The sequence below is a fragment of the Anastrepha ludens genome, chromosome 4, assembly GCF_028408465.1.
Source record: "Anastrepha ludens isolate Willacy chromosome 4, idAnaLude1.1, whole genome shotgun sequence".
Lineage (NCBI taxonomy): Eukaryota > Metazoa > Arthropoda > Insecta > Diptera > Tephritidae > Anastrepha > Anastrepha ludens.
This window is the reverse complement of record NC_071500.1, coordinates 98,243,224-98,260,015: the sequence shown is the minus strand read 5'-3', so window position 1 is coordinate 98,260,015 and position 16,792 is coordinate 98,243,224. Positions and strand designations below refer to the sequence as shown.

General features: G+C 31.3%; 1 protein-coding gene across 1 annotated transcript in view; it reads left to right on the top strand.

Moving 5' to 3' along the window:
* The first annotated feature begins 241 nt into the window (after window positions 1-241).
* Window positions 242-16,792, top strand: part of LOC128860294 (uncharacterized) — a 65,936-nt gene continuing 49,385 nt past the window's right edge. The window contains exon 1 of the mRNA XM_054097736.1: window positions 242-1,509. Within this exon, the coding sequence (XP_053953711.1) occupies window positions 1,320-1,509 (190 nt within the window). The 5' untranslated portion in view covers window positions 242-1,319. The remainder of the gene's footprint in view (window positions 1,510-16,792) is intronic.

The following is a 16,792-nucleotide window of genomic DNA, read 5'->3' as shown; positions in this document are numbered from 1 at the left end:
ATGAGCAGTGAGTGAGTTTAAGCGGCAGAGGACAGGCAGAGCATGCGCGAGAGCATAACGGAGAGTGAGAGAAATACAGAGAATGTATTGGAGAAGTAATCAGCTGTTTTTGGCGCGATCACCTGTGCTTGCTGGCGTTCACCTGAGAGCAAGACCGACTCAGCGCACTCAGTGTGTTTTGGCATTTGTTTACGCTATTTTTGTTCAGCACTTTAGCTTGAGTTTGTGCAAGCAGTGTGTCATTGTTTACCGCAACGTACTGAGTCGTGGCCCACCGAAAAACGACGACGATCAGCAGTGGTAGCGGCTTTTAATGTAGCATTTTGGTTGATTTTAAGTTTAGTTCGAAATTTAGCGGCGCGCTTGGTAGACGCTGAGGTGTTTAAGCAATAATCATACACAAAAACGGAGCGAAGAAAATATAAGAAATTTAATAAACGAAAATTGAATGGAATAAAAACGCAAAAGCAAAATTTAAAGTTTATAAATAAATAGTTAAAAAAATTATACAAGCCAAAGTGTACAGAAACAAAAATAAATAAAAATAAGCGAATTATAAATTTTTTATTTCAAACCTCAGAAATAAAATTCTAGATTAACAAAAAAGAAAAAAAATTATTGTATTTCAGAAAACGCAAATACAAAAAATTTTCAAAACTGAGTTAGTAAATCAATTTCACTAAATGGCCAAAAACGAAACACAAATTTGCTAAATTAACAAAAAAAAAAAAATAAAAAAATTTAACTCGAAAAATTTTTCTGTCGAAAGTGGCTTGATCTCTATAAAAAAAATTTAATTAAATCATGATAAATATAAAATAACTTTCCTTTTTAGCACGCAACGTGCTTACATAAGTGAAAATAAAAATTGAAAAATTAAAATAGCAAAGAAATGTACTAGTATTTCCATATTTCTACTGCATACTGCATTGTCTGTCGCTTAAAATCTATCTTAGTGGTTCATCGAATTCATTAACCTACACATGAGTGATCGCGCTGCTGCATACTGACGATCCATTCAGGCGGTACGAAGTTGTTAAAAAGACCCCATTAACCCAGAATTGCCAAAGCAAAAGTTTTCGAGGAGAAATTAAGAATTATACGATATATATGTATGGTTGCTAGTTTGTATTGCTTTCAACTTTAATTTGCAAACAATTCATTGGCAGAGTAGTGTGAAATAAGTCTTAATTACTGGTATAATAAATTGTTTGCGCACTGACTTGGTTGCACATTTGCCGCCTGGTGCCACTGCTCGTCCGTCACCTTTCTACCTCCTCGATATCCTCTGTCTCTCTCCCTCTCCCACCGCAACAAAAATGGATGTCGCTTGGCGTTTGCGTATCATGATCTTCACAGCGTTGGCCTTGATGTTGTTCGGCGATTTTTACGGTTATGGCAGTGTCAGAGGCGTTAAATCGGATACAAATCAAGCGGCTGCGGCGGCGGCCGCCACCACTGGTCCGGGCAAATTCCAACAAAGCGATGCGGATATTGAAATTGGCGAAGGTGAGTAAAACGGTTGTGATATTTTTTGCATATGTGTGTGTGTGTGCGTGTATGTGTTAATAGTGCAAATTCAATACCGCTAAAGTAAACATATGTGTGTGTATAAGTGTGTAATTTGCTTTTGAGTGTGCAAAATATTTTAAAATTAAATCGATTTGGAAAAATAGGATTTTGGTGTTTTTTTTTGGAATTAGTAAGGAAGAAGGGTTGTAAAGTAATTGGGTATTAATATTTTATAAAAAAATTTTATAAATATAGTTTGAATGGGAACAAGTTTATTAAAATGCCACAATAAGGCTACGTAAATGTGGAAGAGACAGCAAATATTTTTCTTCAGCAATAAAATAATAATAAATAATAATAAAATAATAATAATAAATAATTGTGAATAATAATAAAATACAAAATCAAAAAAAAATACTTATAATATTTTAATATTATTATATAAAATACATATATAAATAAATAAAATATTATTTGTAATACGAATTAGAAAAATAATAAAATATTTGTAATATCTACAAATTCACAAAAGTTCTAATAAAATATTAATAACAGTAAAATTATAATTAAAATTATTCACCACTTCAAGCTTCGCCGAAGTTCACAACAATTCCGACGTTAAGTGTTTTGTATGAGCATTTATCCGTTTTGATACAAAATATTTCAGAGATTTGCTGATCTTAAAAAGTTAACACGAAATTTATGTGCTGCAATTAATTTGTCGAATTTTATTATAAACGAATATTCCGTAAATGCAATTGAAACATGAAACTGAAAAATGGCTACAATTTTGTACCATTGAATTTATTTCGAAGGCATAGTAAGTAAGTAAGATAAAAAGTCTAAATTTGTATGTAGGAAGGCAGGTAAAATGGTTAAATTGCCAGTCTGGCCAGTCCTCAAGTAGCACTGAAGTGCCGTTTTGATACCATTATGAGACTTCCAACAGGCAGATATCTACACCTAGCCAGGGCTGTTGATATAATAGAGAAATTTGATGGGATTTAGGTTGGCGCACTGCCCCAGGCAGTCGAAGAAAGAAGCATCGAGTGACCTCAATCGTTTAGTTGCCAAGCTCGGACATTTACAACAACAGTCTCCTCTGAAAGGTCCCCACAGCTTCTGCAATGGAGGGAAAAAATTGTATGTACATATAAAAGAATTTAGCGCGTTCTTTAATTTCAAATCATCGATATTTCATTTACTTGTAAGTGTTGCCACGTCCATTGTACGCACCGTACTTTTTTCTTCCAAATCGACTCTTTTACGAATACAAATATAATATTGTCATATTTTCATGTTTGGTTAGAGAAATGAAAGAAATGAGTTCTTGACTACATTCATTATAATTATTTCTATGGAAAATGAAATTTCTTCTTAGCCACTTCAATCTTAAAACCGTTTCCCTCACAACTAATTTTTTATTTTTGTTTACTATATTTAATTGATTTATTTTATATTAATTTGTTTATTTTTTTCTAGTAAAAAAATCTAATGAATGTAGTTGTTTTAATGTCGAATGTTTTTATTAAATTTTTTTAATGTATTTTACTAATTAGTTTTTAATACAAAAACGCATGAATTTAGATACATTAATTTCTTATATTTTTTTTAATTTAATTTTTTGTTAATTTTTTTTAAATATTGTTCATTTATTTTAATTTTTTTTTTAATAATTTTCTTTGTTTCTCTGAATTATTTAGTTTTTCATTTGATTTCCAAAACAAAAAGCAGATGAACGCAGGTTACTTCATTTTCTTTTTGTGTATTGAAATGTTTAATATATTTTATTAACTTAGTTTAAATAAATAAATTAGTTAATAAATAAATAAATAAGTAAATAAATAAATGAATAAATAAAAACGCATGAATTTAGATACATTAATATCTTATTTTATTTTTGTTACATTATATTTTTTTAAATCTTTTTTGATTTATTTATTTTGTTTGTTTTTCTAAAGTAATTAGTTTTTACTTCACTTTAATTTTGATTTTATTAAATTTTATCTATACATTTATTAGTTTATTTTTTCATAAAAAAAAAAACATATGAATTTGGAGAAACTCATTTCATTTTATGTAATAAAGTTGAGTTTGGTTTATAAATTTTATTTATTATTTAACTAATTTTTCTTCTATTTCTCTTTCTTTTAATTTTTTATTTCATTTTACTTAATTTTCTATTTAATTTGGGTTATATTTTTAATTTTATTTTACTTATTTTTTTATAATTTACATTTTTTATTTGATTTTATTTTACCTAATTTTCTATTTAATATTCGTAAAATTTTTTATTATATTTTAACTAATTTCCAATTTGATTCTCATAAAATTTTTTATTTTATTTTCTTAATTTGTTTTTTTTGATTATCGTAAAATTTTTTATTTTATTCGATTTTGTTTTTATTTGTAAATAGAAAAAATTCATTTTTTTAATATTTTTTATTAATTTATTTTATTAAAGAAAACGTATGAACTTAAATAGCCTCACTTCAATTTTTTTAATCAAGTTTCATTTAATTCAATTTTTTAATTTATTTAATTTATGTTTCAATTTTTAATTTTTTTTGTTTACTTCATTTGTAAGATCTACGATTTCATATATTTAACACTTAATTTTATTTTATAATAACTTGTTTAATATGGAAAATACAATAAACTTAGGAATTTCACTAACGTTTTGTTTGATTAAATTTTCGAATGTTTTGTATTAATTTTTTTGTTAAAAAACGTATAAACGTGAATATTTTAATTTACGTCATATTTCTATTTTATTTTATTTAAATTAATTTAATTTAATTTATAATTTTATTTTAAAGAAAAAAAACCAATTAATTTAAGTAACGTCGCTTCGCTTTTAGATTTATTTAATTTTTGAATACTTGGTATATTTTGTTAGTAATAATTTGTTTGGTTTTGTTTTTATTTTATTTGTTTTAGGAAGTTGGTAATCTAAGATAACTTAATTTAAACATTTTTAAGTTTAATTTTGTTTTATGAATTTATAATTTTTTCAATTTTATTTTACGTCATATTTTTATTTTATTTAAATTAATTTTGTTTTATTTTATAGAAACAAACGAGTTAACTTAAGTAACTTCTCTTCACTTTTATGTTTATGCGCCGCTTTAGTATTTGGTAGTGACTTTTTGTGTCATTTTTTAGTTTCTTTTTATAGATTTTTTTTCCTACTGCTGTAAATGTTTTTTATTTCTTTTATTTTATTAAAAAAATTGGATGAACTCATTTGTTTATATTAACTAGTCATTTTTAATTTTATTGCTTTTAATTTTATTTTTGAATTTTACACAAAGCAAATTAGTTTTATTTTATGTTATAGGAAAAACGAGTTATCATAAGTAACTTCGCTTCACTTTTATAGTTATTTGATTTTTTAATATTTGGAAAGGATTATTTGTGGCATTTTTTATTGAGCTTTTTCATATTGCTTTAAATGGTCTTTTCTTTATTTACTGGATAAAAAAATGAATGCACTTAAAGTTTGTTATTTTTTTTACGTTTTCGATTTTGTAGTATTTGCTGTTCATTTCTTTGTAGTAAAAAAAATTGAAGTCAATTCACTCTTACTTCTGTTTTATTTTTATTAAATTGGGTTTAATATGTTTTTTTTTGTTTTGCTTATTTCATTTTGTTCAAAAAACTGGATGAACTTAAATGACTTCAGGTTTATTTTTTTTATTGTTGGCTGATGAAGGGCTTAAAATTGCATAATGTATCATCAAAGCTGCCATCACAGCCATAGTATGTCTGGAGATTCTATTTTATTTTAATATAGATTTTAATATTTTGTATTGGTTTCTTTATAGTATAAAAACTTGGATAACCACACTTTCATTAATTTTAATATTTTTTACTAAATCTTTTTTTTTAATTTATTTTATTTTGCTATAAAGTACATGAAGTTAGGTAACCTCGCTTGAATCTTTTTTATTACATTTTTGTAATATTTTTTAGTTTTATTTCAATTAATTTTATTCAATTTTAATTTATTTTATAAAAATAAAAACGAATGAACTTAGGTAACTTCACTTACATTTTTTTATTCATTTTCTTTTTAATCCTTTTTTATTAGAATTTTGTTCCTTTATTTATTTAATTTTATTTTTATTTAATTTCTTTTTATAATTTTTCAGTTAAATTTCATTCTTTATTTATTTTATTTAAAAAAATGGGTGAATTGAGGCGAATTCGCTTAAATTTCTTTTTGTCACATTTTTTTTAATTTATTTTCGTCATTTTTGGAAATTTAATTTAATTTTAATTTACTTTATATGCGGCTTCGGTTAGGTTACGTTATGGTGGTAGTCGGTCCGTATGACCAACTCACTTAGACCTTACAGGTCCGTTGTGATAGCACTGTGCGACACGGGAACCTTGTTTATTTACTTTCATGAAACTATTTTGAGGCTCTTATGAAGCGCAGGATTGGTCTAATCCCCGCGCCAGATAGTTTTGTAAGAGAATTGAAAAAGTATCTGTCAAGAAAACCTGCTCTGATTTTAGCTAAGGCTGGACAATTGCAAAGGAAGTGTTGTACTGTTTCTTCCTCCTCCTCATCTCTACAGCTTCTACAATATTCATGAGAGAATACACCTAGTCTCAAGGAATGCCTTCCAAAGAGCCAGTGGCCGGCGACACAAGCCACGCCCTTCGAGATATCTTCTCTTGAGAGGCTAAGTAATTCCTTTGTCCTTTTCTTGTTTATTTGCGGCCATAGTAGCTTGGCTGTTACTCATGTATCTTCATCTTCCCATGACCTATTGGCTGCTTAGGTAATGTGGTTTTTTATTATTAATTTACTCGCTAATATCATTTAGGGCTGCTCGGCAGTCCTGTGCAACCTTTGATCTTAGTATAGCCGCATTCATTGGTTTAATGGCCGCTTGGCTATCCGAGAATATATTTATAGTCGCCTTTGTTAAGGCATGCATATTTAGGTATGTAGCCACTTCTTTTATGGCTAGAACTTCTGCCTGATAGACACTGCAGTAGTCTGGTAGTCGAATGGATAGTTCCAGTCCTAATTCTTTCTAAAATACTTCATATCCAACATTATCGTCTAGCTTGGAACCATCTGTATACAATTTTAATTCCCCCCTTCTCCATGGCCTAGGTGTCTGCCACTCCCTTCTTGGCGGTATACTCGTCTTGAAGAGCCTTTCAAAGGTGAGTCTAGGGATAAAGTAGTCTTGTTTGAGACTGTTCAGAGTGTGAAAAATACAGGCGTGGCCAAACCGCTGTTCTTTCTATAGCGTCATGGCGGCCACGTTTTTCCCTACGAGATTTAGTGCAGGCAAATTGATTAATACTTCTAGCGCTTTGTTTGGGGTAGTCCTTAAAGCACCAGAGATGCATAGAAGAGCTGTTCTTTAGACCTCATGATTTTAACGTAACTCGCCTTTAGAGCAGATGGCCACCACGCGACTTCACTACTATTTTCTTTTTGTTCCATTTATTAATTTATTTATTTTATTTAAGAAAAAATACAAATTGTAATAAAATCAATTTAATTTTATTTTTATTTATTTTATTTTAAGTATATATATATTTTTTTTAAATTTGTTTCTTTATTTATTTTATTTTATTTAAAAAATAGATGAATTTAGGCAACCTTGCTTATATTTTTTTTTTATTTCGGTTTTTTTTATTTAATTTACTTAATACAAAACTTCACCACAATTTTTTTTTATTACATTTTTAAATATTTTTCACAAAGTTATTTTACTTAAGAAAGAATACAAAATGTAATAACATCACTTAGATTTTACTTGTATTTAATTTGTTTTTAATACTAGATATTATATTTTTTTTTTGTTAATTTTTTCTTTATTTATTTTGTTTTGTTAAATGAGCTTCACTCGAATTTGGTGATTTTTTATTCATATTTTATTTGCAGTATTAATAGGTTAATTTAAAAATTTTGATTATTTTATTTATAATTATTTTATCAAAATTTATTTTATTTTCTAAAAAAAAAAACTATTGACCTTCATTTCTATTCCACTTTTGCTAAATTATTTAATAATTTACTAAGACAAAAAATTAAAAATAAAAAAAACAGATAAATCTTGATGGCCCCACTTCAGCTTTATGTTTATTAATTTTTATTGAAATATTTTTCACAATGTTTTTTGCCGTATTTATTTTATTAAAGAAATGGATGAATGCATCTTTAAAATTTTTCAATTTAATTTTTATAATTTCGTTTCATTTTATTTATCATTTTGTTATCTTATTTGTCTTCTTTTTCTTTTACCTATCTTGTATTCTTTTATTTTTTTATTAGGTTACTTTAATTTGCGTTTGATTGTTTTATTATATTTATGTTGCTTTTGAGTTTTCTTATTTTGTGTTGTTCTTTCTTTTTCTATAATAATTGAATTTTTGTTTTGATATTTCCAAGACTCCATTCATTAGGCGCTTCATACGCACGCTTAGCAATAACTTAATGCGCATAAGAGTACGTACATGCTTATGTTAATTTATGCGCACATGTAAAAGTGGCGTAAAGTTTCTCGGATGGATCTGACGTATTATATAAGCGAAAAACTAAAATATGCCACTTCAATTGTATTTTCTCGAAGTCGGCTCCTACTAATTAATGACGCAGTTTATGTTGAATATTTACAATTTTGCTCTTCTTGACCATGTTGTAGAACAACTTTGACAATTTATAATTATCCACTTACATATGTACATATATGTAAATTGTGCATAAATTGAAGTTTCCTTGTGTGTAAATAAAAACACCAACAATACCTTTTTACGTAAGTCAAGCCATTGAGTTTATTTTAAAAAATACAAATGGAAACAAATGACAATTCTAGAATGCAAAAAATCAACTACAACGTTTTAAGACCAGACAAATAAAGTACGCACAATTCGCTATCAGTGTGAAAATCACAAAAATCACTTAAAGTGTTGTTGGATAATTAGCGAAGCCGAAAATGTGAAACAAAATAAAGTCCCTATACATCGTTTTTGCTGTATTACTCATATATTTCACATTTCAATGTCATACCTCATGCGAGTTGACCTTAACCGAGCGCTGGCGGCGCTGTTTCCAACGCAAAGGCAATTAAAAAACGCCCAAAAATGAGCAAGAAAAAAGTTACACCCACGCAACGATTGAAAAAATCGCAAAGAGGCAAGGTCTTCAAGATGAAAAAGGGAATAAAAAAAAACTTAAAAAAAGAGATAAAATAAATTATAAAACCCACCAAATGTATAGCAGATTGAATTTAAAGTGAAAAAATATTACCAAAGTGAGTCACGTTGACTGCTCACAATTTGCCAGCTAACCTCTTCTCGGTTAAATGTGATTTACTTTGTAGTGTTTTTTGTTGGTTTTTACAGCAACATGGCACGCTTCGTGTGTATTTTCAAATGTTAAACTTGCCATGGAATTTTTCCACAATCTGACCTTAAAATACACAAAATTGCATGATTTATTTCTGAGTAAACGAAAAATAGATTCAAATTGATTTGAAATACAGTGACCGCTCGATTATATAGCCACTCAAATATTTCAACGCGCACTTCAACGGTCTTGGGTAAAACAGCCCTTAATATCAAAATGTACAACAACAAATAATACTTAGTATGAGTACTTACATATGCACATTCATATATTGCATTTTCTGAGTGTGAACTTGTGAAATTAGAATTTATTTTTCGTAAAAACTCTTGGAAAATTGTGAAAAATATGTTTTTCGAAGAAATGAAGAATTTGTTAGAATTTATTGTATTAAAATATTATATGTATGTACCTACTCGTACATTAGATGTCAAGTGATTAAGTGAAGAGGGGTTAAGTTTCACAGCCCGGTGTTGATTTTGAATCCAATACAATTTTTTTAAGAAATTGTTATCATTTCTCTTTATTACAATAATATTGGTATAGCTCAATTATGTATGGAACAAAATATCGGCCAAATGGCCGCCGCGGCACACCTCCATCTGATGGTCCAAATTTTCGATGACGCTGAGGCATAATTGAGGTTCTATGCCGTTAATGTGCGGAATTATCTCATTATTTAGCTCTTGAATTGTTGCTGGCATGATCTTGGCGGCCAGTTGACATCGCCGCGACGTGAGATTATTCGGCCATCAAATTTTTCGCGCAAAAGAGCCATTGTTTCGTTAGTTGTGTGACAAGTGGCACCGTCCACCATTGAAACCACATACCGTCCAAATCCATATCTTCCAATTCGGGCCATAAAAAGTTCGTTTTCATCTCACGATAGCGAACACTATTCACAGTAACTGTCTGACCGGCCTCATTTTGGAAAAAATATAGTACGGTCCAATGATGCCGCCGGCCCATAAACCACACCGAACAGTCACTCTCGGCAAACACTCTTGGATTATCATTCGCCCAAATGCGTCAATTCTGCTTATTGACGAATGCACTGAGATGAAAATGTGCCTCATCACTGAAGATGATTTTCTTCGAAAATTGGTCATTCACTGTTGCCATTTCCTGCCACCATTCTGACCATTGACGACGCTTGAAATTATCAAGAGGCTTTAGTTCTTGAGCCAATTGCACCTTGTAAGCGTGTAAATGCAAGTCTTTATGCATAATGTTCATCAACGACGAGCGTGAGGGGTGCAATTGTTGGGCACGACGACGAGTTGAGGTAGACGGCTCTTCAACCACACTATCGCGAAAAGCAGCAATATTTTTTGCAGTACGAGCTGTACGAGCATGCACTGGTGTTTTCACATCTCGTACAGACCCGGGTTGCTCAAACTTTTGCACACTTTTTCCGATTGTACGCACATTTGGGCGATTAAATTGACCGAAAAAATCACGAAGTGCGCGATATGCATTTTGATTTGAACGCCCGTTTTCATAATAAGCCTGAATAACTTTAACGCGTTGCTCGATTATGTATCTTTCCATGGTACAAATTGAGTTAGTTTGAAATTGAAAAGTGTCAAATGAAGTGCAGAAACAAACTTGACGTTTAGGTGTGGTTTACATTCAACATCGGCCCTTAAAATTTAACCACCCTTTATTTTGGTCATTGTAATATAAATTTTTCTAAAAACTGAAAAAAATTTTTTTAATTTTTTTTTATTTTGAGATTTACTTAGTGTTGAAAATTTTTGGATCGAGTTATATAAAGTGAAATATCTGTGGTCATTTTTAATATAATAGTTTTATAACGGATTACGAGGTAGTAGGGGCCCGAAAAAGTAATGGTTGTCAATATTTCTTTTTGCTAGTCAATTGCCTTACTTTACAAAAATAAAATCATAGCTTTAGTACATCATGTTTCGACTTGATTTAAGCAAAATTTCAAAAAAAAAAAAAAAATAGTTGTAAAAGTTTTCACTTTTTGTGTGGAGCCCGTTTCACCAGAAGTGCTTTGCGGTGATCATCGCAAGTGCTTGGAGATTCATCTAAAACCCATCGGACAAGAGAAATTAGTTTTATTAATAGATAATCTTGTGTCTGACGGAACATTTTCTTCCAAAATTAATAATCAGAAATTATTTTTCAGTTGTCCGAGAAAAAAACCGACAATTAATTGCTTAAAAAATCGAAATTTTTGAAAACAAAAATCCTTCGATCATGCACGAGTTTTTTATGTTTTTCAAAAGCAGTATACATTTTATTGAAAACTACTAAGCAGTTTCTAAGTTACAGTGATCACCAGTTCAAAAAATATAGTTTTGAGAAAACCGCATTTAAAGTTTTGCGAACACTCTCGAGCGCTCTTTGTTAATTGTTGAATAACTCGTAAAGTATTTATCGGATTCACTTAAAATTTTCACACAATATTTTTGGCATATTATACTTTAAGAAAATGCGAAAAAAATAAAAGTTTTTGAAAAACCTGACTTAAAAAAAATTATGATACAAAATTGCCACTTCGCCATTTTAAGACATGGCAACACTAGCATGAATATGTAAAATCTGATATTGCCAAAAGAAGGTTTGATATTTTTAGATATAACGCTACTCAGAACAGTTTTTCATACTTTATACTATTTCTCCTCTTTATCGGTACTTGAGTCATTGGGTTAGGACAAGTACCAAACTTGCAAAATCACAAGATCCTTTTTCGCCACTTGTGTAGATCATCTTAAGCGAGTGGACAAATCGCTCTAGCAAAGAAGGTGCTCTTTTCGCAATGTATTGGTGGAACTCGCAAAAAAGCACGTTCTCATCTACGTTGGAAAGACCAAGTCGTCGACGTCCTAGCCGCCCTTGAAGTTTCTAACTGGCGCCAACGCACGCAATGGGCGAATAGCGCAACATTTTGGTAGCGACCAAGACCGACCATCGATTGTAGTAAGTAAGTAAGTAGATTAAAGCCGCTCGTGGGGGCTTCTCTGGTTAACAAAATCTCAGCTACTGAATTTTGTGGGTGCCCTTAACGAACATTTTCTGCAAGGTATGCATGCTGTGATACCTGACACAACTTCGAGTTCTTTTGCTGTAGCTCTCTAGATGATGAAGCAGAATCTGGGCACATCTCCATAGGTGCTTTGCTCTTCGCGCTGCTAAGTTTTTGGCGTCTTGGCTCTCATTTCTTTGCTGCGCCTGCTAATAGAGCATGCCTAGATACTATCTCTCTATATCTCACGCATGCGATACGTGCCATTTTCAAGCTGAATAGGACCGTCGATTTTTCTCATTATGGTTCTTCCAAATCGCAATAGCTGGTTTATATCATTAACTTTCAGTGTCCAGATACATATCAGCCAATTGAAGAATTTCATCTGTAGCATAAAGCGATTAACACAAGCGTAATTTTAGTCATCGCTCAGCCGCAATCCTATCCTCTCAACCATATCCTCTCGATTCTGCTCTTTTCTCTCTTATTTTCTTTGCAATTACTCTATAGCACAAAACACAAATTTGGGGTTTTCGTCCAAATGAACCGTTTACGGGCAACCATTTAACTTAACCTACTTGAAACATTAATGTCGGGCTAAAAATAAGAAAACATTTTTATGAGCCTCTACGTGTATTTAATAGTCGAAAGTATGTCATTTAAATCGTTATGATTTGTGATGATAAAGCATCTACTCGAGTCAATTTGTTTCGCTGGTTTTCCAAGTTTTTTCGTTGTCGCTTTTCCCCACAGAACGAATTTCGTTAAGATCGTCAAATATAGAATCCAATAATTTGTATAATTAATTTATAAAATAATTTCGACGGGTTTCCTATTCGCTGAGTTGTTATGTTAAAACCAAATACATTTTTTTCTTCACTGTTCATTTAAGGGGTATTTGACTTTGGTTTTGCTTTGAGTAGGGTTTTCGTACAGACATCTTCCTTATAATATCAGTTATGGAAAATCATATTCCAGGATGTTGTTACCAGCACTTCAATTTGCTTGTGGTTCTGAAACAACTTGATTTCAAAGGTGAGCTACTTAGCAGACCATTATTCGGCTCTGAGCGACTTTGACAGAATCAATTGATGGGCTGACGTCCCTTGTGGTCCCGAACAAACTAAGATTGTATTATTAATTAACCCATAACACTTCGTTGCTGTCGAAAAACGACGTGTGTGAATATGTGTGCAATTTTATTTATTTTTTTATTTATTTGAAATAGTAACAACTAATTAATAATTATTACACTCATAATATTGCAGGGCCTTCGGCTTATTGCTAAAAGAAAGAAAATAGTCTAATAGAATTTAAAAATATTTAAAGTTATTGGCAGATGCCCTTGCTATTCTCCTGTTCACTCCCAACTAGGGAAGAATGGAAGACAAATCTTACCGAAATCGATGGCCCTCTGATAATACATACAGATTGTTCAAAACAAGACGGTAAAGTGGGATTTGGAATCTTTTCCAATTCCCCTCACATCAATCTATCATTTAGATTACCCTACTACTGTAGTGTATTCCAAGCGGAAGTATGCGTTATCTGGTATGCTGCGAAAACTATCTTAGAAAAGAGAATATCACTAGAGGATATCCGCTTTTTCACTGTCAGTCAAGCGGCCGTTCGAGCACTCAGCTCCTCTTATACCCACTCAGATGTGGTTCGATCCTGTCTCTTATCTCTTAACGAAATAAGGGTTCAGAATTCTGTACAAGTTATCTGGATACCGGGTTATGTTTTAAAAGTATTTTGCGAATTTTTTCAATTAGTTGGGTGTTGTTGATGTGGATAGCAAGGGCTCCGAATGTGGATTTACTATTACTGCATATCAGATATTTATTTCCACTACGGGAGGCAAACCGTACCGCTGCAAATAATGCAGCTGCTTCAGCAGTAAATATCGAGCAATACGTTGGCATTGCACCGACCGAAATCAAACCGCCAAGTTCGTTTGTCACTGCAAACGTAGAGCTGGTGTCAGACTTCGATCCGTCTCTGTGAAATGATAGTGCAGAATTCGGCTGGCGAATCCCCCGTCAGCCGAAGTTCCTCTCACAATTTTCTTTTTCAGCATAGCTAAATAACAAACCTGCTAATCTATTATCCTTGTGTGTCCACTTTTATTCGCTCTTATAAATAATCCTTCACTTAGTTTCTTGGCTGTTCTGTGTATGTTAATAAGTTTTCGTGGCCATTAATGTGGAAATCAAATTTTCTTTTATAAATTTTATCGAGACTGCATATTTTGCTTTAACATATGTTTTTTTTATCAGTTTTTAATTTATTTGGCATTCCACTTTGAAAGGAGTAATACATGTAAGTATCATAGTTCTTGGTATAGGGTGGCCATGTAAAATTTGCTTTTTGAATCGGCTATGAAAAAAAAAAAACTAATCAATATTTTTTTAAACTTTTATTTTTATTTTGAAGATTGAACGTTGTCATTTATGAATGAAAAATAATATCGTTCAAATGACTGCCACGACTGGCTTTACAGTAGGCCATTCGATCAACCCAATTTTTAAGCACATTTTCGATTGTTTGGGCTCCAATTTCATGAATGGCAACTTCGATTTCGTGTTTTAAAGCATCAATCGTCTCTGGATGGTTCGCATAGCATTTGTCCTTAACGGCTGCCCACAAAACATAGTCCAAGGGCTTAAATCACAGTCCCGTTAAAACCAAATGTCGTCCATGTCATCCTCTTCAATTTTTGGAAACAAAAACTCGTTGAGCATGTCACGGTAACGCTCGCCATTTACTGTAGCCGCGGAAGAAGAAGAAGACTCCCCACTTTGGAAATAGGTTTCCAATATTTCCTAATTTTGTTGAAGCGTATAGCGTCCCATTTAGTAAATGTCAAACCTTTAAGTAAATTATGAACACATTTGACATGTCATTTGTGTTACCATTCTCAAAAAAATAGGTGTTTCAAGAAGCAAACGCTATATGGCCCCCCTGTATATTCTCATTTGAGCTTGTTTTATCCTATCATCCGGGTAGCAATAGTATATACACCCCCAAATTATTATAAAGTTTTTATTTTTTTCTTTTTTATTGTTTTTTTCGTGATAAGACTGTAGTTCAAAGTATAAGAAATACAATAATATTTGATGGAAATGAAATAATAATAGATGGTATAAGATTTATAAAAACACGACAAATTTCCAAAAAAATTTCAAAATTAGAAAAATTGGATATGCCGTTTTACAGTCCATTGAATTTCAGTACAAAAAGGTGATAGTTTCAAATCGCTCAAAATTTTCTCTGATTTTTGATCATTTTTTCCCCCCAATGATGCTTCGCATTTTCTCAGTATAAAAAAAGGTTGTGGTGGATTGGTTATCCTCATATGAGAATAAAAAAAAGCTGCTAAAATGTTGATGTCTTCATAATATTTCCCAGATGTGTATAAACTTCTTGTAGAAAAATTATGTTATACTTATAAGTTTGCGAAACTGCTTCTGAGATGGCCAAATGCAGAATCGTCAGACCTCTTCTTAGCTAATATTGTACATATATTCTGAGCCACTACACCATACAAACATACATTTTACGCACTGAAGTAGAAAATATAAATATTTATAGAGAAGATTTTTAAAAAAGCCTCTAACAAACAACTCATACTATTAATACTCGTATATAATTACAAGTAGAAGTACATACTTGGTTGGTCGGTGAAGCGTAAAATCATAGAAATGACAGAAAGCATTGTTAAGTCAAAAAAAAAAAAACAAATAACAAAATACGACATAAGAAAACGCAAAACGTGTAATATCAGTGACTACGAAGCAATGAAATCGAAACTTAACGGTTGAATGATGTGATAATAATAGGAATAAAATGTTTATTAAATATAATACAACAAAACCCGACAGTCAACTTGGACGTAAAAAACGGCAACTCAACCTGATATACAACCGTAAATCACGCAATATTTAATTAAGTTAAAAAAATATTTAGTATAAAAACAAATTATTATTTCAAGCTTAAATCTTTGTATTTATGTGAACTTCCCAGTTGGAAATTTTAGCAAGTTCATAGTAGAGGCAGTAAATCGTTTAAATACTCTTCCTGTTCACAAATCCTCAGTGGTGGTTCCAAATGGGTGAGAACAACTTCACAAAAGAGAGGGTCAACTTTATGATCTCGAACCAAACCAAAAAAGGATTTTAGAACCATATAAGAAGAGAAGACAATTTAGCTTCGGAACTTAGAAGTAATTTAGTCCAAATTCTTGTTTAAAAATTATGAGGCTATTATTATTCTATTAATAACAATGCCGGATTCAAGTGGTCTTACGGGATAGGTGGCAACTCTATTAAAAAAATGCAAAAAATCCTACGTTCCATACAAATATTGAAGTCATTTGATTTATTAATATTATATGTAATAGTTTGTTTAATTTCTTTAACTAATATATTTCGCTCAAAGTAGCCATCAAAAAATATATGCGGACTAATCCATTTTCGTTTGATACGAATATGTAATACTCTTTTCTTCGCGTATAAGGAGGTTTAAAATGCTTAAGCACCATCAAAGCTGCCGTCGCAGCAATGGTATGCCATGGGACTAAAGAAATCGCCCCCGTTTGGAACCGCCGCCCACCCTAGAAACGCTTTCGTATTATTTGAGAGTGGCGTTCCATCTTCCTGATTATAAGATCAATGCTTGTGTGCCTGCGTCCAGGCCTTTGTGCCTTTTTATCGGTAGAACTTTTCCGCGAGTCCACTAATGACTTCCTACGTTTCCTCGCTGCTTAGTATCTTGTCAATTAAATTTTCAGTGGTTATGTGACCAACTGTATTCTCCAACCTTCGACGTTCTTATTCCCAATGCGTGCATTACAAAAAGATGTGTTCAGTACCATTTTCGGCTGCATCACCGTATATTCATGTAGA